At 38.8% G+C, this 25,155-nt stretch overlaps 1 protein-coding gene across 1 annotated transcript in view; it reads right to left on the bottom strand.

Annotated features, from left to right (window-relative positions):
- The window catches only part of Myo3a (myosin IIIA), a 390,750-nt gene that overhangs the window by 355,410 nt on the left and 10,185 nt on the right, over positions 1 to 25,155 (bottom strand). The window contains exons 2-3 of the mRNA NM_148413.3: positions 21,608 to 21,792; positions 17,193 to 17,327 (exon numbers count right to left, since the gene is read on the bottom strand). Of these exons, the coding sequence (NP_680779.3) occupies positions 17,193 to 17,327; positions 21,608 to 21,792 (320 nt within the window). The remainder of the gene's footprint in view (positions 1 to 17,192; positions 17,328 to 21,607; positions 21,793 to 25,155) is intronic.

The raw sequence follows: 25,155 nt of genomic DNA, 5'->3' as shown, positions 1-25,155 counted from the left end.
ATGGAGGAGCTAGAGAAAGTATCCAAGGAGCTAAAGAGATCTGCAACCCTGTAGGTGCAACAACATTATGAACTAACCAGTACCCCGGAGCTCTTGACTCTAGCTGCATATGTATCAAAAGATGGCCTAGTCGGCCATCACCGGAAAGAGAGGCCCATTGGACACGCAAACATTATATGCCCCAGTACAGGGGAATGCCAGGGCCAAAAAAATGGGAATGGGTGGGTAGGGAAGTGGGGGGGAGGGTATGGGGGACTTTTGGGATAGCATTCTAAATGTAATTGAGGAAAATACGTAATAATAATAAAAAAGAAAAGAAAACCAAAGCTACAGACTCCATTTTTTGCTCCTTCCTTCCTTCCTTCCTTCCTTCCTTCCTTCCTTCCTTCCTTCCTTCCTTCCTCCTCCTCCTCCTCCTCCTCCTCCTCCTCCTCCTCCTCCACCTATTCTACCTCTTTTTTCCTCTTCTTTGTAATGTGTAGCTCTCTCTGGTTGCATACTCTGTGGCTGACTTTTGTGAAAGAAATATGAATATTCTTCAATTACAGTGGAGTCAACCCTACCAAAAGTCAAGAAGAAAGACTATTATGCAGTACTGTTGGATCACACCTATGACCAAGAACTATCCGGACCACAGACTTGGAGGCCACTGTTGTCCCAAGTAGCTTCTCAAGCACATCTGCTTAGCACTGTGTGCTCAGCCTCAGACCCGTGTCACCCAGCGAATGTCAATCTTTCTATCTTTAAAAGCTGCCTGAATTGTTATCAGTTTGGGGTATTAGGTAATGTATCACTATTGGCTTGTGAATGGCAACAAACACACCCCCATAATGTAAAATGTCAGGGCAGAAGCCATCTGAGTAAAGGGCTTTATCATTATGATCTGTATTTCTAGCTTAATCTTTCTGTAAATTCCAAACCACTTGAAATCTCACATTTGTTCATTAAACAAGCAAGTAAGCAAAAACCCAGCAGCTAGCACTAACACAGCGGAGGGCCATACAAACCCAACCCAAGTTCAATAAAAACTAAAGCACATTTCACTGTATGCTCAGAAACAATTTACTCTTGGTTCATTTTTTTCAACAGACTCATTATTATTCTTTCATGGTGTTATGCATAGATATAATGAATTTTAATCATTTTGACTCCTGTTACCCTCTTCATCCCTTATCCCTCTCGTTGAAACCCTTCTTCCCAACAGATCACCCTCTTACCTTTCCTGTCTTCTCTCTGTGTATGTCCTGCTATGTGTAGTGTATGTCCTACTATCTGTAGTTAGAATTATTTGCATGAGTGGATGGTTATTTTCTGAAGCATGAGTAATGGAAGAAAATTACCATCTTTCCCAGCAACCACTGTCAACAGACATTCAGAGTTAAACTTTATATCCAATGTGAAGTGAGGAGCTGGCCCAGGAAATATTCTTGACATGATGCATACAGATATGAATTCATCATAATAGTAATTAAAGATAAATGTGTTTTTAAGAATCACAATTTATTTCTTCCTATTCTGCAAATACTTATTAGCATGTACAAAGAACGGAGACAGGTCTTCAAGTAGATAAAAAATGACAAGGACACCAGTGGTTCTCAAATCCACTTGCATGGATACCTCACAATGCTTAGAGATACCTTTTTGCCTGGGGAGTTGCTGCTGGAATCTAACAGAGAGCAATGATGCCAACCATCTAAAAGCTCAGAGAATAGCCCTCCACAATGCAAAATCATTCAGGGCAAAATGCCAGCAATGCCAGGATTAAAATAAATGACAACAACCTAATTAGAGGAAAAACATCAAATATTGTGAATTGTATGTGGACAGAAGATGCACATGAGAAGACCCACGCAGCTCAGAGAGGCTGATAACATGGGTGAAGTCTGCCATCACAGGCAGAGAGTGATTCCCTCCAGGTTATTTGTAACATTTTTACTGTGGCTACTGTGTCTCATGAAATTCAATACTGTACTTTGGATGGTGCAGTTTAGTTTTATCAAATTTTTCTTTATGCCTCCTTTCTCATTAAGTTTTTCTCCAAACTGATAATATTTTGTGACCCCCACAAGATGGAAATTATATCATTTACTTATGATTATATTAAAGCTCACTAAACTTTTAAAGCCAAGTGTGCATATTTGAACTAAAATACGAGAATTTTTAGTGATAAATAAACAAATATGTTCTTCATACTGGTAAATATAAACACTGCCCTTGGCTGTGCAGAAGCCACTAAGCAAGCTTGCAGAGCAAGATCCAAATCCCCACCATGACAGACACAAAAATGTGGTTGTAAGCAATGCTGAAAAGTGAATTGTTCTGTTTACAAAGATTAACTGAGCCACACAAGTGTATGAGAAGGAAGATATGACTGGTATTTATGGAAGAATTCCATGAAGTCACCAATGACCCCTCAAATATTTCATTATCTTCTGCTTTAAGGCTTAATGGGGCAACATAAAAATTACAATTCTTTCCAGACAATAAAATAATAGACAAGAGACCACAGTCACAGTCTTTACATATTGAAATTATTAACCACAAACACCCATCATGTCCTAAACTTCATTACCAACTTGAATAGATATAAAACCACACAGAAAACAAATATAGGTGTGTCTATGAGGGTATTTCCAGATAGATTTACCTGAGACGAGGCTGACCTCAGTGTGGGTGATGTACTGACTAGTTTTGTGTCAACTTGACACAGCTGGAGTTATCACAGAGGAAGTAGCTTCATTTGAGGAAATGCCCCCATGAGATCCAACTGGAAGGCATTTTCTCAATTAGTGAGCAAGGGGGAAAGGCCCCTTGTGGGTGGGACCATCTCTGGGCTGGTAGTCTTGGGTTCTATAAGAGAGCAGGCTGAGCAAGCCAGGTGAAGCAAGCCAGTAAGGAACATCCCTCCACGGCCTCTGCATCAGCTCCTGCTTTCTGACCTGCTTGAGTTCCAGTCCTGACTTTCTTTGGTGATAACAGCAGTGTGGAAATGTAAGCTGAATAAACCCTTTCCTCCCCAACTGCTTCTTGGTCATGATGTTTGTGCAGGAATAGAAACCTTGACTAAGACAAATTGGTACCAGCATAATGAGGTATTCCTTTGACAGCCTGACCATGTTTTGGGGAGGACTGTGGAAGAACTTTGGAACTTTGGGCCAGAAGATCCATTCGGTGTTAAGAGCTCTGTCAAATGTTGTGTAGGAGCTTGGAAGATAATGTTGAGAACAGTGCAGGAGATGGAGGCCTGGCTTGTGAAATTTCAGAGGGAAGATGAAAGACTTTTTTCAGGGCCATTGCTATTTTGGATTGTGAAGATTCCGTGGTTCTGGTTAGCTGGGGCTGAAGAATCAGCTGTGATTAACAAGATTCCAAAACTACTAAAGCAAAAACTTTGCATTACTGGGACTACTGATGCTGGTTAGCTGGAGCTAAGAAATTAAAGGTGATTGAGAAGAGACCAGCATCACTGAGGTGACATCTTCTGGGAAGTGTTTTCTGAGGGCACAGAGGATGTGTTCCAGAGATAGCCAAGGTTGTACCTTGTGCTGTGGCTGGACTTGGTAATGCGTAAGAGTTACCCAGGTGGTACTGGTTTTGAAGGCATGAAGGGGTCATGCAGAGCAGCTGAGGCTCAGCACTGTGAGAGGCCATGGAAGGCCATTGGTGAAGGTGCAGCCTCAGTTGCAATTGATGGCCCAGGGCTGAAGGGGTCATGGAAAGGAGATGAGGCTTGGCACCATGAAGAGGGCCTATGAGAGGCTATTGGTAAAGTCTAGTTCAAGACAGCAGTGTTTGGAGATGCCAGTACCATGAGATGACCATCAAGAACAGCAGCAGCAGTGGAGTACAGGGAGCTGGAGCCTAGAAGACAAGGTCTGTGCTACAAAGGGCAGGGCTGGAGAAGTGACCCAAGCCCTTGGAGGAGCCCAGTAGATCATGAGTTGGATCCCAGACATTGGACGGTTGGAGATTGATTTTGCTTTTGATTGTGCCTGTGCCCTGATATTTTTCCCTCTTGAAGGAAGTTTTTAGTGAAGCCCACAGTTGAGAGACTTTGAATTTAAAGTAATTTGAATTTTATAAGAAAAGGATTAAACTTTTAATATGTAAAGACTGTGGGACTTTTAAAGTTGTTTAAGATATTGGGGATGAATAAGTACTAAGGGTTGAGGCTTACTATTGATGTGTTTGTGTGTCACGTTGACAAGGGGTCAATTGTACTGACTAGTTTTGTGTCAACTTGACACAGCTGGAGTTATCACAGAGGAAGGAGCTTCATTTGAGGAAATGCCCCCATGAGATCCAACTGGAAGGCATTTTCTCAATTAGTGAGCAAGGGGGAAAGGCCCCTTGTGGGTGGGACCATCTCTGGGCTGGCAGTCTTGGGTTCTATAAGAGAGCAGGCTGAGCAAGCCAGGATAAGCAAGACAGTAAAGAACATCCCTCCATGGCCTCTGCATCAGCTCCTGCTTTCTGGCCTACTTGAGTTCCAGTCCTGACTTTCTTCAGTGATGAACAGCAGTATGGAAGTGTAAGCTGAATAAACCCTTTCCTCCCCAAGTGCTTCTTGGTCATGATGTTTGTGCAGGAATAGAAACCCTGATTAAGACAGGTGGCATCATCCTTTCTGTAGATTATGATCCTACACTAAATAAAGAGGCGAAAGAGGAAGCTGCTGACACCAGCTCATTTTTGCTTACTGACTGTGAGCACAACGTGAGCGGCCACCTCATTTCCAGCCACCATGCTTTCCCATCTTGTCTCCTCAAACTGTGAGCTTAAATAAACCATTCCCTCCTTATGTTACTTTAGTATTATGTTTTGTTACAAGAAAAGTAATAGGTTACTTTCTTATCCAAAGTATAAACACACAAACTGTCTGAAAATATGAATACAGAAATTTAAAGTGAATAAGCAATCTTTACCCTTCAAATTTACATCTTTGTTTGAATTTTATCTTTTAAATCCCATAAAAGAAAGTGTGAGTTACCTAAGAATTAAAACAGTAATGTTTTACACAAGATCTATAATTATTTATTACCTAATTTTTAGGACTTAGCATCTCTTACAAACAATAAAATGCAGTTTGGGGAGCCATATTAGTTAAAACTATATGCAAGAAGCATAGGAACTTGCTTTTTTCCAGATAAAAGTTTAAAAAGATCAAAATCATTATTTGATAAGAATAGAGTTATGAAAGTCAGATTGTTAAATTTTATCTAGAGATAATAGTATGCTTGAAAATATAGGAACTTTATTTCCTTCATTTTTAATTTCATTGATATTTTATACTATATTATAATATGGTATGAAAATATTCCATATTTAGAAAGTAGAGATTTGGATATAAAATTCAGTCAATCAGCCAACCAAACGACCAATCATAATGAAAACTGCGGAGAGGGCAACACTGAAATCATGCAGAATCTATCCACTTGCACCAGATGCAGTGAGCTCATCTAGGATGTCCTGGCAGTGGGCCTCATTCTCAATCTGGACACAGTGAAATGGTGAAGAGAGAGAAGAGGAAATGCCTGTCTTTGGCTTTAAGACTCACCCCACAAGATGGGGCCCATGCTTGGTGTTGTAATCAGGGCCCAGAGTCTGTGGCTAGACAGGCCCTAACTAAGCCTTAGGGGAGAACCTGCTATTATTCTCTTAGACAGACAAAGTACACTGACAACTAATGATTTAATGCTACCCACAGATTGATTTATCTCAGCCTTCATCAAAGCTTCCTTCTGAAGTAGATGCTGACTAATAGAGGCCAAACTGGTTAGTGTCAGAGGTCAAGAGGCTGCAGAGTGCACCCAGGACATCTCATAGAGACCACAACATTTTACACTGCCATGAGCAATGAATGGGCAAGGGTTCAAGTTTCCCCCAAACCTCATCGGTTCCCAGCATCATCTGCCTTTGTAAGTTCAGCCATATGAACATTATATCAAACAGTATTTCTTTATGTTTTTAGCTTAACTTTTCCCAAAGCCTAAAAGTGATAAACATTTTTTCTAAATGTTGCTGTGAAGCACTCACTTATATTTACGTTGGGTGGGTCCATTTTATTAGGTGAGATTTCTATTATTCTCACTAGCTGAGAGAGCTTTAGATTTAGCACGGGCATTGGATTTCAACAGTTTCATGGTTCCTGCTTCCCACCTCCATCCCCAGTTTTAATTTATTAAGTGCAACTATGGCCTGAGAATTTTTGTTTTAGCAAATTTATTTTAAGATTTAAATAAACTAGTGTTTTAGAACAAATCCCTCTCAGACAATGCCCGTGCCTACAGAATGTCAGGCTTGTTCTTTGTAATGTCTTTGTCTTTCTTTGTCCGTCTAAGGCTAGCTTCCAAAAAAAGAAGTCAATAAATCCAATTATTTTTAAAATATTTCAAAAGATTCTTGTTTCAAAAAAAAAAGTCAGCTTAAAGAATTCATGGATGCAGTTATCTAGTAAGCTAAGCATCAATAAAAACCAGAAAAACAGAGAATTACTTAGTAACAGGGACATAGCAGCATGCAGACCACATGCATTTCTTATGTACTCCCAAGTCTGTGCTATTCCTGTCCTTTGTCCCTATTCACAGGATGGACGCCCTAATTCTGGTGAGCGGGCTGATCATGCTCACTCTCTCCCAGCTTGTTCATTAAGTATAGTATACAAGGTCAGAAGAGAAAAGTTGAGAACAGAGTTTCTTTCCTTAGTCCAGAGTTCTGCTCAAGAAGCAAGAACATGTGATTTGGATCCCTGGTACCACTGGCAGCTCTGAAATAGTGGACCAGAGATTTTGCCGACAGGCTGCCATAACAACAGAGAGCTGCAAATTCCTCCTCAGTGTACCTGATATTATCTATGAGAGAGTGTGATTTTCTTAGTTCAAATCTAAGAAAAAAATTGAAAATAATGGAGATGCTGGTAATTGCAAGATGGTGAGCAGCTCTGTGAGAGCAGCAGGCTAACTATAGACCATGTAGTATAGGAGGCAGCAACAAAGAAACAGCTAAGAACTCTGTAGGGGTCCTCAAAGACTACTCACAGAAAGTGTGCCTGCATTTAGCTGATCAAACTGTGAAGCAATTCTCTGTCCCCAGGACATTGCTGAAATCTATAGAGAAATCAGCAGACAGTAGGTGGAGTTCAATAGCTTGGTGTCATACAGAAGCAGACTGGCTTAATAGAAAATCAAAGAAAGACCTAGCCAGGGCCTGGGAGATAGCTCAGTTGGTATGTGCTTGTTTTTCAAGTACAGGGACCTGACTCTGGTTCCCAGAACTAATGTATAGGTAGCAGAGGTAACGCATGTGAGTAATCCCAAAATTGGGGAGGTGGAGCCAGCATGATCTCAGGGGCTTTCTGACCTTAGCCTAGGTGGTGAGAGTCCCTGACTTATGAGAAACCATGTTTCAATGAAAATGGCAGACAGAGCCTAAGGAATAACACCTTATATCTCTGGCCCCACAGATCCACACACCTACATGCATGCACCCACTCATATATGTGTACACTCTCCAACACTAGAAGGTAGAAAGAAATCCCTGTTAGAAAGCACTGTCATTGTTAGATAACTGTGAAAATGTCAAAGCCAGGTCTCTAAAGAGTAATGTAAGGAGAAATCCATTTTAGTAAAATACTTAGTTGTATTTACTTAACAAGCCCAAACTGTAAGTCCTCCAAGAGAACTGGCATTTAGAATTCCTACAAAAAGGACGACCTAAAATGCCCAGTTTTCAGTCGCACTATGAGACAAAGGGAGAAATAAGAAAATGCTATTATATAGACATGAAAAAAAAAAAAGGCAACAAGCACTGTATGTGAAAGGATGCTGACGATGTGCCTGACAGACAGAGGCAGGTATGAAAAAATGTGTTCAAATACTAAGGAAAACTATCATTAAAGGAAGAAAGGTTTTTACGTTAATGCCAAACAGGGAATACTAAAACAGAACTAAAATTTTTTATTACAATTACATTATTTTCTTCTTCCCGTTCCTTCCTCCAATGAACCTGTACCTGTTTGTGCTCTTTCAAATTCATAGTCTCTTAATTGGGGCTGGCTTAGAGTTCAGAGGTTTAGTCCATTATCAGCATGGCAGGAAGGATGGTAACCCATAGGCAGACATAGTGCTGGAGAGGTAGCTGAGAGTTCTACATCAGGATCACCAGGCAACAGGAAGAGAGAATGACACTGAGCCTGGCTTGAGCATCTGAAATCTCAAAACCCACCTATGACACACTTCCTCCAAGGTCTCTCTCTGACAAGGTCACGCCTTCTAATAGCGCTAATCCCTGTGGGCCTACAGGGGCAATTTTCATTCAAACCACCACATTGCTTGTTTTTATTTTAACCATAATTTATGAATAATTTAGCTGGGTCTTGAATTGTAAGATGACATAATTTTTCACTGAGGACATCACAAATGTCATTCCAGAGACTTCTAGGAAGCATCAGACTCCTTTTCTGCTCTGCTCACAATTCTCTTCAGTATCAGTTTCTGGCATTTTGGCTAGGATAAATCTCAGTATAATTCAGGGTAGACAACTGTGATGTTCCTGTATTCAGGCCCACTCATTTTTTTCTCCCACATATCTCATCTAAAGTTAACCTCAATTATTATGGTTTATTTTCTTTTCATAGTCACTGAAGATTCAGTTCTAAAAGTTCCACTTAGTGTTTTAGAGTTTCCTTTTATTTCTATTTTGTTAATGTTCCTTTTTTGAAAAAAAAATTCTAACAGCACTGAAGTTCTAACTTGGTAATTCCAATGCCCCTTTCTACTGATCACATTTTCTTCTGACTGGTTCACATTGTTCATATATATGTATATGTATATATATGTATATGTGTATATACATATACACATATACATATATACACACACATACACATATACACATATACACACATACATGTATATATGCATATATTTGTATATTTACACATGTATGTATATGTATAAATGCACATTTATAATATGTATATGCATAATGTAAATGTAAATATTTATATATTTATAGATAGAATTTAATACTGGAACTGGCTACTATTAATGTTATGTTATTGAATTTCTGGGTTTTACTGTCTCACATGAATGAACAACGAATTTCATTCTGGAACGCAGTTAATTAACTCATAGATTAATTAAAGCCTTCTAGGAAGCTCTTCTCATAAGGCTAGCTTAACCTTCCCTCTAACTTGCAACGTTTCTGGGTTCCTAGTAAATGTTTCAGGTATCCTGTGCATCCTGCAGCATTGCAGCAATCCCTCCTCTGCTTTGTTCTCTGCCCAACACCTGCACATTCTGTTCTAGCCCCAAACCTTCCTCAGATGTATGTAATTACATACATACTCTCCCCCTTTGGGAGGAAACTTACTGCATGGCCTCTTCTCTTTCTTCTAACCACAGGCACCCTTCCAGTCTTCTCAGATAGGTGGAATTGCTTTGATCTCAGCATTAGCTGCTTTTCTAATCACAGTGATCAAATATGTGACAGAAACAACTTCAGGGGGAGGGTTTCATTTAGGCTTATGGCTCAAGAGGGCATGTTCACTCTAGAAAGGAAGGTATGGTGGGTAGCACAGCTTCTCACATGGTACCACAAGAAGCTCATCTGGAGAAGAGGTGGGGATGAGCCATAATTCTGCAGTACCCTGGTTCCCTACCACCACCTGACTTAGTAGCTTGCATCTGCCAGCTAAGATCTATGTATTACAACAGAGGTTCTAAGCCCATTGGAGGGCAAGATATCCATACATCAGATATCTTGCTTATCAGATATATGAACACTATGATTTCATAACAGTAGCAAAATTACAGTTGTGAAGTAACAACAAAAAGAATTTTATAGTTGGGGGTCATTACAACATAGGGAACGACCTTAAAGAGTCTCAATACTAGAAAGGTTGAGAACCAGGCTTAAAGGTTCAAAACTTCCCTAAATATCACTACCAGGTGGAGACTAGTTTCATATAGGTGAGATTATGGAGGGATATCCAAATCTCAAACATCTCCTAAGTGATGCTTATAGGCCTGCCTCTAAGAGTAAAGGTGAGCTTTATAATGCTCAGCACTGTCCCGCTGGTTGAAAGATGCTGTATTTTTGTGCAGTGTTCTGTCTGTGTATGTGAGGATTATGTGCTGACAAAAACATTGTCATGGCCAGAAGTAGCAGATAGCAGAAGTCAGAGATTTCCACTTATTTCTCTGCCAAGTGGAGAACCTGGAAGAGTGCTTTCTAGCCTCTTATCCTTAGATAAGAGTCATCTGAGTATGTAAGAATAACTCCAACCTGGGCATGGTGGCACATACCTTTAATCCCAGCATTTGGAAGGCAGAGATGGGAAAAGGCCAGCCTGGTCAACATAGTAAGTTCCAGGTGAGCCAGGGCTACATAACAGAGAGAACATCCTGTCTCAAAATAAATAAATAAAATAGCTTCCAAATTTCATTCATGAATTTTCTACTTCATCGGTACAAGCAGTCCACACTTATAATCAGGAAGTCTGGAGGATACTACAGAAAAGAAAGCTCCTGCAACCATATCTCTTTTCTGTCAGTAAGATAAGATGACAGTCCCCTTTGTCTCTCCTTGTCAAAAGCCTTCTCTTTTATTCTCTATTAATATGCCTATTTATACTCTTTGTATCACAAGCAACAATAAACTAATTTAGCTTTAAATCACTACAATAATCACCTCTAATATAAGTTCATTTTGATCCCATACTGAGAGCCTACCACTATGGCCAGTGCAAAGTAAGAGGTGAGTTCAAGAAAACAAACTGACTAGATATAAATTCTATAAAGGTTTCTACACAAATGCACATGTGTACACAGTAACAGGTCAGCTTTTCCTATGGTGTAGACAGGGTCTGCACAACGTGTGATATATTTCAATAAAATGTATTTATATATTAAATTCTAGATGCCAAATACATGATTAAACAATTATGAAAGCAGACAGCACCTAACAGGCATTCCCTAATGTGTGCTCACGTACTGTGTGACATGTCATGTGAACATTCTAGTATGAAACCAATGGTTTAAGGGTAACATTGACAACTGATCCATTTGAGATATATTTTGGAAACTCTAACCACTAAATCCAAATAAAAAATAATTCTCTCATTCTAAGATGTTTTAAAAGTCTTGGGGAAATACTTGATAACTAAAAACCTATAACAAAGGAAAATAATTTAGCAGATGAAATACTTTAATATACATAAAGAAAACCTATTAATCTATCGATTAGCAACACAGTACCTACAGCAACATTATATCCTGGTACTCCTATATAAACAACAGTGACTTTGGCAAGCTCTGATGTATATGGTAGGCAAGAAGGACAGTGATGTATATTATTTATGCATTTCTGGGACAAACAGCATAAAGGAGGACACTTAGACTGTATGCCCATCTTAGCTTTTAAACAAAACCATAAATGAAGCGACTCCAGGTAATCAGTGTCTATTCTGTTGCAGACACATGAAATAACAGCCTTTTAGATGAGAGCTGGGAATGGTTTTTCTGCTCTGAGAACATGAAAGAAATCATGCTGTCAGTCTGCAGTTCCACTGCAATTGTGAGCACAGAGAAGAAGGAAAAATATTAGGCTACCAGAGAAAGGCAGGAGCCAGCTTCCACACCTGCCCTGCTTCCTGACACAGCAGAAAGATTGCTCTGGCTTTGCAACCCTTCCTAGGTACATAATACTAACGTGTTAATCCTGAACAAATAGAAAACTCTCATTCATTGTGTTGTCTTTATCTTCCTGTTTTCTCCTCTTATGGCAGACCTTATATTACTTCTAGATGTAAGTATAAGAAAATCCAGAATAACCAATAATGCCTGACGTATGATGTATGAAGACCACTTCTGTGACCTACAATGTATATTTGATAGGCTTTGTTACTATTTACTGAATTTTTTTGTGCTTTCAAAAACTACCTGTAATTGACAGTCTTTGATCTCCTGAAAGGGATATAATTTCAAAGAGGAAAATTTCTGTACTTGGAAGGCCATGAAAGAAAGCAGTGTCATGATTACAAATGAACAAATTAGGGACGATTGAGATAAAGACCAGGACACATTTTGTAGCACCGCCATGGAGAGAGCAATTAGTACAGAGACGCATTAGGCCAGTAAGGCTCTTTTAACAGAAGGATGTGCTATTCTGGATTTTGGCTTTATTATGGCTGAAGGCACACTGAGCAAATGGCTTCAGAGTCTGGGTTTCCTCTGTAGTTAAAATGTGGTTGTTCATTCAGCCAAGGAGCAGAAATTACAGGAAAATCTCAGGTCTTTTGTGCTCAGCAGCAGCACAGGATTGGTGGCAATGTTTTAAGTCAATATAGCTCTGTTGTTTTGTTCTCCAGGTTTGGAGGATAAGAATATTCAGAAACCTAACCTGCTTGTATATGCGCATCATTGCAAATAATAGACTCTACTGTGACAATACAAACCTCCACTGGTGTTCCATAGACAACAGACAAACTGACTCCCTTGTCTTTTTAAGAACTGGTTTTGTCTAAGTGGAATCAGGAAGCAATGGCTGCTTTCATTAACTTGTGAAAACTTTAGACTGCAAATGTGTTCATTTATAGATTATATTAGATTATAATATATATTATATAATATATATTATAGATCAGTCCATGGAAGTGGTTCCTTAAAACAGTCTGGTTTTTTGTCATTTTCAGACATTTGTGGGGTAACAGAATCGATGAAAATAAAAGAATGATCAACTTGAAAAGATAATTTAAACACACACACACACACAGAGTAAAAAAATAGATTGCCCTGGTATGTTATGGGAAATTTCTATTCCAACAATCTCAGTTCTGGATTAAAACTTAAATGAAAAGAGAAGCCACTACAGGCATTTGCCTAAGCTAGCGTGGCCTTCTACCTGGAAGGCTGATGGATCTTGAAGCCTGTCATTCACAACTCAGATGAACCCCTCCAGCACATACCTTATTTGTAGGGACTCACATTAAAAGCAGAGTGTTATTAGCATGATTCTTTGAATAACATCACCCCTCTTTGCCTACTCTTTGGATATATTCATGTAAAATAATTTATTTGGGCTTTATTATGATAAGAGGTATAATTAACAGTCATTTGGGGAGCACAAAGAATTTATGCCACAGCTAATTTTGTAAAATGTGCCTCTAGTAGCACCTGCACCATTCACACTTACAAATAAGGTAATTGTACTTCTAGTCACTTCTGAGTATGTGTAATTAGTATAATTGACATATTCAAATTATAATAATTATATCCAGTTTACCAACTTCTCACTTTCTTTATGCCCACCTCAACTTTGTTAGTTCATATAGATCAGATTCTTGAAATCTATACTATTTTCTTTTTTCATTATTGTAGTAAAATACCCAACAAAAAGCAGCTTAAGGGAAAAGGGACTTATTTGGTCTCACAAGCTAGGGGTCCATGGGGCAAGGAAGCCCTTGAGGCAGGTGATGACACTGCGTCTTCAACCAGGAAGCAGAGAGGGATGGATGCTGGTGTTAGCCTGGTTGATCTTTTAATTCACTCTGTGACCCCTGGACTTGGATAGTGCCAGCCACCTTGAAGGCAGGACTCTCCTTGGTTACTTGTCCCTGGACACTCTCATAGACATCTACTGCAGTGTTTTTCAAGGGATGCCTAATCTAGTCAGTTGACAATGCAGAGTAGTCATCATGCTAGTTTATAAAATGGCATTGTCATCTTCTCTCAAGCCATGTAGGGAAATGTTCAACATTTCCATATAGTGAAGCATATGGACAAAGTTCGCAGAGCACTGCCTCCCCCTGCTCCCCACCCAAGTCCCTATTAATTCATTATGCCAGAATGGCACTCCTTTTTGTCAGTTTAATCCACTAAAACTATTTTGGTCAATCATTTCACCTTTTCTCAAAACAAAACAAAACGAAACCTAACAATAACCCCAACAAAAAGGAAAAAACAAAAACAAAAAAAGCCCATGCTTAACTACCATTGACAGTCTACAATTAAATTCAAATAAACCCTAGTTTCAAGTCTTCATATTAACAAACACCAGTACAATCAGAATAGAAGTTTGACAGGCTAAAAGGCAAGAACTGATCTTATTTTGAAGTCCAGGCAAAATGGCATAAATTGTTTCCTTGTCCATTCAGATCCCTATCAGCCAGAGAACCCACATCTCTATTTCACAGCCAATCTGTTTTTTAAACTAAACACATATTGAAATTATTTGATGTGTGTGCAAAATTGTATTCAAGACTCACACAGCATAACAGCTCAGGTATATAAATGCAAAACTGAAGGAAAGACTCTAAAATTCTTCACTAATGTTAAGAAAATAAGATTTAAGTTCACAATTTCCATTCTATTACTTGGATTTAAATTTATATGAATGAAAGTTTAGCTTTGTTTAGTATGTAATTTAAGATATGACGCTATCTTATAGTAGAAAAATAAAAAGCATCTTTGAAAGAATAAATTGTCTAAAACTAAGGAGCAGTGATTTAAATTTTATAAATGTCATATAACAAAATATATATCTTCAGAATATGAACTGCTTCTCAAAATATTATTTTATATTTTGAAGGTTCTACAATACAATTAAATGTTGCAGGTGAGAGACAGGTTAATTTCCTCTTTCTCATGCATATCTATTTAAATGCTCATAGAGGAATAAAGAAGTCTAAGATAAAGAAAACAGATAATGGGATAGTTATGGGCCAGAGATTCCAACTCTTACATATGGAATCACATCCCCATGTCAGAACTGATGTAGCTAAGCTGAGAAAGCTACAGACTGGAGGGCTCACTGAAGTTCATTTCCTGCTTGCCAGAACAGATTAACCCCACACAGTACAGAGGGAAGACCCCTGCAGAAGGGAAGAGTCAGAAAACAAAGAGTCATCTGGAAGCATCCAATTATAAGATTGAACACCCACTCATCCACCATACAAGCTATTAGCATCCAGTAGCCTGCCTGGATGTACATCACACACAGGGATAAGAGAGTGCCTCTCCTGTTATGTTAGAAACAAGCAGCAGGAATCAATGGCATCCTTAGAGTGGCTAACAGGAGTGATGCTCATACTATTACATGATAGGCAGTGTAGGGAAGTAAAGTTGAAAAGAGGAGGCTGTGGTGGTTTGAATATGCTTGGCCCGTGGGAAGTGGCAGTGTCTGGAGGTATGAACTTATTGGAGAAGGTGTAGCCTTGTTGGAATAAGTGTGTCACTGTGGAGGCAGGATTTTGAGGTCTCATATATATTATTAAGACTGGCCAGTGTGATCCTGGCTGCCTATGGAAGACAATCCTCTTTTGCTGCCTATGGATTAAGATGTAGAACTCTCAGCTCCTTTAGCACCATGTCTGCCTTCATGCTGCCATGTTTCCTGCCATGATGATAATGGACTGAACCTCTGAAACTGTAAGACAGTCCCAAATAAATATTTTCTTTTATAAGAGTTGCCTTGATCATTGTATCTTTTTACAGCAATAAACCCTAACTAAGAGACCACGGATGCAGGAACAAGCTCCGCCCAGGAAACCAGCAGAAGAACATCAGAGATCATATGCAGGCAGATCTCTAGACTTAGGCACACAAGGTCTCAAGGTTAATGGTAGATCTTAATGATATTTAAACTGTACCACTAAGACTAGAGAGGCTCAGCCAGTTTTCTCAGCACAGTATTACAAAACATCAAGGGTCCAGAACTATACAAGACAAGGTGGTCTCAGTAAGGTAGGTGGACATTTTGATATTATTTATTACCAGCTCTTTGGATTCCCTGCTTTTGCTGTTGTGTGCTGTTCATGTGCCTGGTTTTCATTTCAGTTTTTGTATTGAAGGTAGAGTCTCATTATGCTGCACTGTTTTTCTTCTTTATAAACTTCTAGTCTGTGTGTGTTTTTTTTTTTTAAATTATTATAGAGGCACAAAGATCAGCTACCCCAAGAAAACAAATAGATGTTCACAAGAAACAATCAAATACTCAGCAATTGACACAGAAAAGACTACGCTGTTACTTAGTCAAATAAAGGCTGCAGTCAGAGGATGCTTTTCAGGACTTGTTTCTCTCTCCACCATGTGGGTTCCGGTTACCAAATGCAGGCATTATTAGGCTTGGTGGAAGCACCTTCATTTTCTGAGCCATTCAGCTGGCCAAAAAGCATCATTTAAAAGTCCTTAGAGTTTTTGTTTGAATCAATGATTACCTGAATAATCAAAAATTGAATTGTAGAACTGGCAGTCAGTGACCTTAGGGAGGAGTGGGCTCTCAGTAGCCTGACTCGGAACAGACTGACCTATATAGGAAACCATACTCTGTATTTTCTAAGGAGCAATTCACTGCTGCACATAGAAATTTATTCAGAAAACCATTTGGGACAATTTTTCTTCTCCATAAAAGTAGATATTTAGTTCTATAACTCATTAGCTTTCAATAAAGATCAAATAAGAGCACAACTATTTTTAAGAAGGTTTCCCAGCACTTGGGAGGCAGAGGCAGGCAGATTTCTGAGTTCAAGGCCAGCCTGGTTTACAAAGTGAATTCCAGGACAGCCAAGGCTACACAGAGGAAACTCTGTATCGAAAAGCAAACAAACAAACAAACAAACAAAAAAACAAAGAAAAAAAGAAGGTTTACTTAGCATTAATATTCTCTTTTTCCCTATTCCCAGCAGAGAACTTCAGTTCATGTATTAACTAAATACTTATTTACTTATTTAGCTAGTTAGTTTTGGTTTTTTGAGACAGGGTTTCTCTGTGTAGCCCTTGGTGTTCTGGAACTTACTTTGTAGACAAGGCTGGCCTCAATCTCACAGAATTTCACCTGTCTCTGAATCCCAGGTGGTGGGATTAAAGGTGCATGTCACTCCCACCTGGCCAAATATGCTTAAAAATACATATTATGATGTAACTTTTCTTTCTGTATGACAAAATCATCTTAATTTCTTTAGTCTTTTATCATGGACTGATTTTCTTTTAACCTTTGGTGGTCTTTGTAGACTTTAAATTTCCTGATTTGTCTAAGAAGTCAATGCCCAAACTGGTTCACTATTATACTGGGGACATCAGCAGCAAGGAATACACTAAACACAGGTTTTGCATGCTGAAGATATGACATAAACAAAAAGTCATTCCAAGACCCCAATACAAATCTCCATGACACAGGCAATGCTGGACACTCACCTCCAGAACCAGCCATAGCTTATCTCCATTTATCTTGTCCTTTTTAAAGTAAATCCCGTAGAATCTGACCACATTTGGGTGGTCAGAAAGTGTTCTTAAGATGTTATACTCTGCTTCAATCTCTTCATCGATATCCTACATTAAAGCAGGTCATAACAAGACAACCATGAAAAAACAGATAGTATGCCAATAAAATAATACTAGGATATTAATATTATTCTAACTTCATTAAAACAAGGTTATAGTTGTTGCGACTGCATTCTGTAACACGGTATTGAAATCTCTTATTACATCATTTTTGTACTAATTCAATGCATCTCAGTCTCGTATTAATTACACCAAATTTTAAAAGGAAGAAATAAAAGGCAATCCTTGCATGCAAATGGAGAACTATTCCATGTGATTTTATCTGTACTGTATTAGTGACTTAATTGTAATGCCAAAGACATTGATTTAAAAATAAGACTAAAAAAATTAGTTTATTTGGTTCAGAACATGGTATATTTGGAAGTTATCAAAAATCTGTCATACAGGCACATCAATTTCTACTTAAAACACTGAAACAGTGTTAAATTATATGATACAATACAAGGTTAAGTTTTAACAGCTATGCACCAGGAGCAGAGTTAGATATTTGAATAAAAAGCTGTAAAACCACTTGGGGATGTTTCTAGAACACCATGTGTATATGGAGCAACTTACAGACAATAAGAGAGCATCTTAGTGATACTGTTCTCATAAGCATAATTAATGGCTTGTTGTTTCGCTCCAAAATCACAGCAGCATAAAGAAAATGTAAGTTCCAAAAAGTTAGACTCAGAGATTTTCAGGGAAAACATAGGTCTATAAGCCTACCATATTCTGGCCCTACTCGTCTTTCTTTCCTTGCAGAGGATCAAAACTCAACTTTTTGATAAATACACAAAATATAAGGTGCCTTCATCTTAAAAAATAGATTCTAATATTTATTTTAAAAGTCTATGTCTATTTCAATTTCTTTAAATGGAATTCCTTGGCTATGCTTTATTTTTATTTAACTTGTAACATGATGAATGGAGAATAAATAATTTTTAGGAAACTGCATATGTTCTATGAAAATAAATTCAGCAAAATAACAAATTCATTACTATAGTTGTTAATCTTTCATTAAAACACAGTAGAAAGCTGGAAAGATGGCTCAGTTAATAAAGTACTTTATTCACAAGCCTGGCAGTCTGATTCTGATGCTCAGAACTCAGTAAAAATGAAGGGCATGGTTGTGTGCACTTGTAATCTAGCACTGGGCTGTAGAGACAGGGAGTTGGAAACTTGCTGGCCAGCCCATTTTGCCTAACTCTAGACCAATGTGGAAACAGGAAATGGAAAATATGCCTATAAGATTAGAGGTGTTCCTCTGACCTCTATGCACCTCCTTTATTTCTCTGTCTCCCTCTCTTTGTCTCTGGCTTTGTCTCTGTCTCTCTTTCCCTTTCTCCCCAGCCCTCCTTCCTCTTCTCTCATATTTAAAGGCCTTGATTTTCAAGTATTGTAAGAACATCATACACAAGTAAGGCTGTGGAAGAGGAAAGATTATATGTATCATAAGTTACTTGTTCTTGCTAATAAGGAAGGGGATGGGAAAGACATTCATTTGGGGTGTATGTTGTGGTTGGTCTGAAGTGTTTTTCTGTTATTGTTCCAAATCTTCAACCCTAACACCAAGATATCTGAAGGAAAAAAAAATGTTGAGCCATTGGCAGAGCAAAACTGTGTCTCTTTCCTTCACATGAATGGCAAAAGTCCCAACCAGGAACCGTGTACATGCAAATCAACAGAGCCTGCAATTTACATAACCTATTCTACCTTTCCACTCTGTCAGATTTCCTACTTTAAAATAAAGCTTTCACAATAGTGTCTGGGTTTGGTGATTGTTTATTGGATGGATTCCCAGGTGGGGCAGTCTTTGGATGGTCATTCCTTTAGTCTCTGCTCAAATTGCGTATGCCAACAAGAGTTTGCTGACAGGAGCCTGATATAGCTGTCTCCTGAGAGGCTCTGTCTGTGCCTGACAAATACAGAAGTGGATGCTCACAGCCATCCATTGGACAGAACACAAGGTCCCCAGTGAAGGAGCTAAGAAAGTACCCACGGAGCTGAAGGGGTTTGCAGCCTCATAGGAGGAACAACAATATGAACTAACCAATACCCTCAGAGCTCCCTGGGACTAAACCACCAATCAAAGAAAACATGTGGTGGTACTCATGGCTCTAGCTTCATATGTAGCAGAGGATGGCCTACTTGGTCATCAATGGGAGGAGAGACCCTTGGTCCTGTGAAGGTTCTATATCTCAGTATAGGGGAACACCAGGGCCATGAAGCAGGAGTGGGTGGGTTAGCGAATAAGGGGAGGGGGAGAGGGAATAGGGGATTTTCAGAGGGGAAACTAGGAAAGGGGATAACATTTGAAATGTAAATAAAGAAAATGTCTAATAAAAAAAGAAAATTAATGTAAAATACCTCATTTTGAATAGTTTAACAAAGAACATAGGACTGCATTGTTCATTTATTCGCTTTCTTTTTGGGGTTTTATGTAGCTCAGGGTAACCCAGAATTCACTGTATAGATAAAAATAAACTTGAATTTCTGATTATTATGAAAAAAAATTAGAGCTTCTTTCCCCCAACCATCTGCTTAAAATAGCATAGAATACTGCAGTTATAATGGTTTTAACACAAATAAATAATCCAAGAATAATCACCCTTAAGATGAATAAAGAACCAGGTAGTTTTAGTAGCCTTTGTTAGTGGACAAGCCATGTCAAGGTCTCAGAACTGCAGTGTCCTTTATCATTTCTACCATGGTGTACTTTCACAATGCATGCAAAGGTCTCTTAACAAACGTGCCCTCAGTAGAACTTGGGGAGTATATGATTTTGACCTCATTTGGCTCACTTGCCTGTTATTTGAAACTTAGTTATTTCTAGGGGGCTCTGATAGTCACAAACTCTTGTTGGGTACAGTTCAGTGTAGGAAACCCCTGCTGGTGACTTGAGAAAACAGCAGGGTTGTACAGGAAGCTCAGTTCTTCAATGAGAAACTTCACCTTAATAAACCAACCAACACCATTTCTACTATGGAAACATGTAGACAAATGTCAAAATTCCCTTCTCTGAATGAAATTCAAAATATTTTTAAATAGATATTTTTAATATTTGGAATTTCACACATAAGTACTGTATAAATACACACTATATATATATATATATATATATATAAAATTTCTAACCCTCTCCTTCCCACCTCCACCTTCACCTCCTGTATCTGTCCTACTCCCTCTCAAATTAATGAGTTCACACACACACACACACACACACACACACACACACACACACTCACACACACACATACACAGAGTACATTTAGTGCTGTTTCTGTCTATTGCGGACTGACCACTTGGAACTGAACTAACAGGGGGCTCTGATTCCCCCTCTCTCAGAGGTCAATAGTGACTTGAAGTTCTTCATCCAGAGGTAGAGCCAGTGAGCTTTCCCAGATGCATGCTGGTGTTATCAGCTGAGGTCATTGTACAATTTAACACTTTTTAAAATCCTCTCCAGTTTGGCTTAAGATGAATACTATCCAAAGTCCAAGTGACTGGTAAAAATGGCACTCAGGTTACTATAACCAGATTTTCAGGAGAACTTCTAGACCCGAGAGTTTGTTTCAATGACATATTTAAAACAAAACAAAACAAAAAGAATAAAGTGCTATTCAATCAACTCAATTCAGTAAAGTGCTTTACTGTGGAGAGCTGCATTTCTGTGCTGATACATTTGTTTAGGTACTAATGGTACTTTGCTACATGTGGAAGACACATAATAAAGAGGAGGAACAAATAATTTACCTTCTGTTTATCTTTCTGATTGCTTCTTATTTCACAATGACACTGTGGTGAGTGAGTTTTCAGACTTTTAAGGTGTTTAATACAGAGAAAAATAAAGTAGAGATTTGAAAAAATAAAAGCTAGGTGCTGAGGTGATATCTCAATTGTAAAATGCTTATTTTATAAGCAGGAAATCCAAGTTCATTCCCTGCTACTCCTAGTCCCAGGTAAAAATTCTGAATGTGGTGGTGCATGCTTGAAAACCCAGAACTAAGAAAGCTAGTTGGGTTGGCAGAGTCAGGCAAATCCCTGGTAAGCCAGGTGAGCCTAACTAGTGAGTTCCAGGCAGGGAGAAATTTTCCTCCCTAAAAAACAATGTAAATGTAGGTTGAGGAATAACAACTGAAATGGCTTTCTGGCTTTCATAAGGACCCATAGGCACCTACATACACATTTGCCTACACATGTACCTCTACACATGAACAGTCATAGTCATATACACAAACACACAAGTAAATGAACACACTCTTTTAAAAACCCTCAAAGTGACTCACATGGATTGGATCCAAAATTTTGACTGCTGCTTTCTGGCCACTTTTCTTATTCAGGACTTTGAAAACCTTCCCATAAGTTCCTTTGCCGATGGTTTCAATGATTTCCCATGTATCAGAAGGATCAGGAAAGTTATCAAAGATGATTGTTTTTCCAATTAATGGAAGCATCTCAAAGGTTTCTGTCACTGCAGAGAAAAGATACAGTTCCACCTACATTTGATTAGAGGTCCTACAATGCATGCATACGTTGGTAGGAAATTATCCAATGTTTTCACCAATATAATAGAAAGTGTTCAACTAACCAAATATTCACCAGAGTTAGAAGAAATTTAATTTCTTCTTTATGAGCAGATTAAAATTAACAAATTCAATAATTCTTTGTATGTGGGGCTTAATATTTATGGTTAATATTGTTTCATATTGATTAATTAATGTGGGGAATTGCAGGCTGGTCTCCAGTCGACCTGAGGTCTGAACCCCGATGATCATAATCCACCTACATGACATGGTAGGCATTCCCTCCTGCTCCTGGAACTCCGGCACCTACCTAAGATATCACCTCCCACAGCCCCCACAAGAGAAGCATGGTCAGTAGTCACTTAAGAAATGGCTCAAGCTTCTGACCTCAGGCTAAATTCCTCCCCAGTTACTTAGCAACAGTGAAGACCATAAAAAGGGGTGCTCAGCCCCCACCACACTCTCTTACTCTTACTCTCTCTTACTCCTTTGTTCCTTTACCTCTCCTTCTCGCTCTCCCTCCTCTTCCCTTTCTCTTTGTCTTCTTTCTCCTTCTCCCTCTCCTCCCTCTCCCTCTCCCTCCTCCTCTCCCCCTTCCTACCTTCTCTCTTTCCCCCCTGCATTTCTATAATAAAGCTCTTAAAACATAGAGAGGCTCTGCTCCTTCGAGGCATGCTGTGCACTCAGGTCAGTGTTGGAAACTTCTTCCCCTATTTCCTCTCTCCTGCAACTCTGGGGCTTTAGCAAGGTAGCTGCGGGGGGGGGGGGGGGGAGTCCCTGGTTAGGGGTTGCCCCTTTCTCCACCCCCTGCTGCGTGGGTCAGGCATGCAGCATGCTCACCGGGGGCTGAGTGGAAAAGCGCCTGGCAGTCTCCACCACATCTGCCTGCCCAGAGTACAGGAACTCTGGCCGGACATGGCATATTTTTCCACCCTACTTTTCCCCAGGGCCCCCAGGCCCCCACCCTTTATTTTGTTCTCAACAAATTAATACATTCCAGGTAAAAATAACAATTTCTCTTTGTATTGATGTTATTTTAACTAACTTCTTCTTCCATGAGAATTATAACAAAGTGAATAGCTTTAGAATAAACTCAGATAAAAATTCTATACTTTGTAAATGATCATATTTTATGTTGACTCTTTCTATAAAACCCAGTAATAGGTCCTTCTTTTCTTACTATAAGCTACAAGGTCCTTTAACAATCAACCCACCACCTCCTTGGTCTCCTCTCTTATTTCCTCTTTCCTACACTAAATACAGCTACTCCTGGCTCATCAGTCGGTTTCTTCATAATTTTAATCCTAAGGTCTCACACTTCCAAATGGGACCACTATGTATGGCAACAGCACCCTCTATGGCAATAGTACCATGTCTTGCTATCTGACATCATTACTTTCCATAATTTTGGCTCTTGGTACAGTGCCAAATTTTTCATTTATGTATATGAAAGCACATTTTCTCAATGTTAAAATTTGATTTTGAGCTTATATGTGTATACATAAACATCTGCTGATAAATATATTGACTTTCTCTTAGCTGCGATGAACTACCTGACAGAAAACAACTTAAAGGAGAAAAGACTTATTTTGGTTCATGGTTTCATAGGTATCAGCCACCCATAATGCCAGGAAGTACAGAGTAGAAATGCTCATGGAGAACAAAAACAGAGAGAAGTGGAATTCAGGAAGAAACTTAAGCCAAGGTATATATAACTCCCAAGGATATTTTCCCAGTATCCTACTTTCTCCAACTAAGCTCAACTCCTACTTTTCACTACCATCACTCTGTGAGTCTATCAAGGTATCAGAAATCTACTCAATAGGTCAGAAATCATCTCTGGAAAACCACTGAACCCATAGGTGTGCTGATTTAACAATCCTTGAAGCATTTTCATCCGATCAAACTGATGATGATATTAATATTTTGTATTTGGCACACAAAATTCACTTGTTAGACCATGCTAATGACGTTCAACTTCACCCATGTGAGCAATCTTTCTACTTCCTTTACCCTGTCAACCTTCCTTTGGCTCTACTCCCTATTGCTTTCTTCTTTCTCAGACTAGACCCTATGACTTATACTATTACAAATCCTTTCAATGTCCTTATTTTACTTCTTGTATAAACCACAATCCTATAGGGAAAACTAATCAATTTTGGGTAAGCTTGAATCATTACATCTGTGTATTGAAATGAAAAGTCCCACACAACAATGTTGACCTCAACACACCTAGGTGTAGACCACCCATAGTGTCTAACTCTCCTACTACACTGACCTCATTTGCAGAGTCTCCTCTTCCAGTAGTCACTGCTGCATACTACTCTTCCCCATGTCCTCTCAAATTGTTCCATTGCTGTCCACTGCCTCCTGGATCACCTCACAACTTAAATTTATGTGACATCCTTCACATCATTAATTTAAAAATAAATTCCTTAATGTTCTCACTCAAAAATTGCAAACTAATCTACACCAAACCCAGTGCATTCCTTCAGTTTGCCAATGACTGGTTCCTTCTTACCCGTACCTTCCAAATGAACCAGGACTTCTTAGAAAGGCCTTCTCAACCTTATACTGCTCCCACTTCCTGTTACTCCTCCATGGAGGACACATGAGCGTCTCTACTTCTAAGCTTTTTTCTCTTGCATCCATATTTTCCAAAACAATGGCTAACATGTGAGAAGTAGCTATCAAGCATCGGCTAACTGTGCAACTGTTTGTTAATCTGTTAATTCTGACAACAAAGACCCCACCTTTCTTATTCAATTTTAAATCAAATAATGCTTACCTCTGTGCTGATCACATAGTTTATTTTAAAACATAAGGCTGTTGATAAGTGAATAAATAATAGTCCTTAAGAAAACCTTTCTTTTTTGAAAGTGGGAGAGAGAAATCAGAATTATAGAGAACTGAAAGGAACATAGAAATCTAAATCAAATAAGCACCATATTCTGATTAACTACACTGAGGGGAGCAGCATCTTGTGCTTATGAATAACTGATAAAAATTATAGCACTATATAAAAAGATGTTTCTGAATGGCTCTTGGAATACTTAATCTTAATGAAATTTGTGCCTTTGATCCAAGATGCAGAGAGGTGAATCAGTGATAATCATCCTCATTAATGACTTCATAATCAGTGATAAAATAATTACTTCTTACATCTCCAATCTTGAGTCATGCAAATGAGCATCTATGCCATACATATAATATAAGCGTTAGATAAAGAGAGCAATTACACCTTGTTATATGTCTAAAATGGGAGTTTCTAACCAGGAGAAATAGTCATTACACGGAATACTTGCTTCTAT

The sequence above is a fragment of the Mus musculus genome, chromosome 2 (genome assembly GCF_000001635.26).
Source record: "Mus musculus strain C57BL/6J chromosome 2, GRCm38.p6 C57BL/6J".
In the NCBI taxonomy this organism is placed as follows: Eukaryota; Metazoa; Chordata; class Mammalia; order Rodentia; family Muridae; genus Mus; species Mus musculus.
The sequence above is the reverse complement of the archived record's forward strand: the minus strand, read 5'-3'. Positions and strand labels throughout refer to the sequence as shown.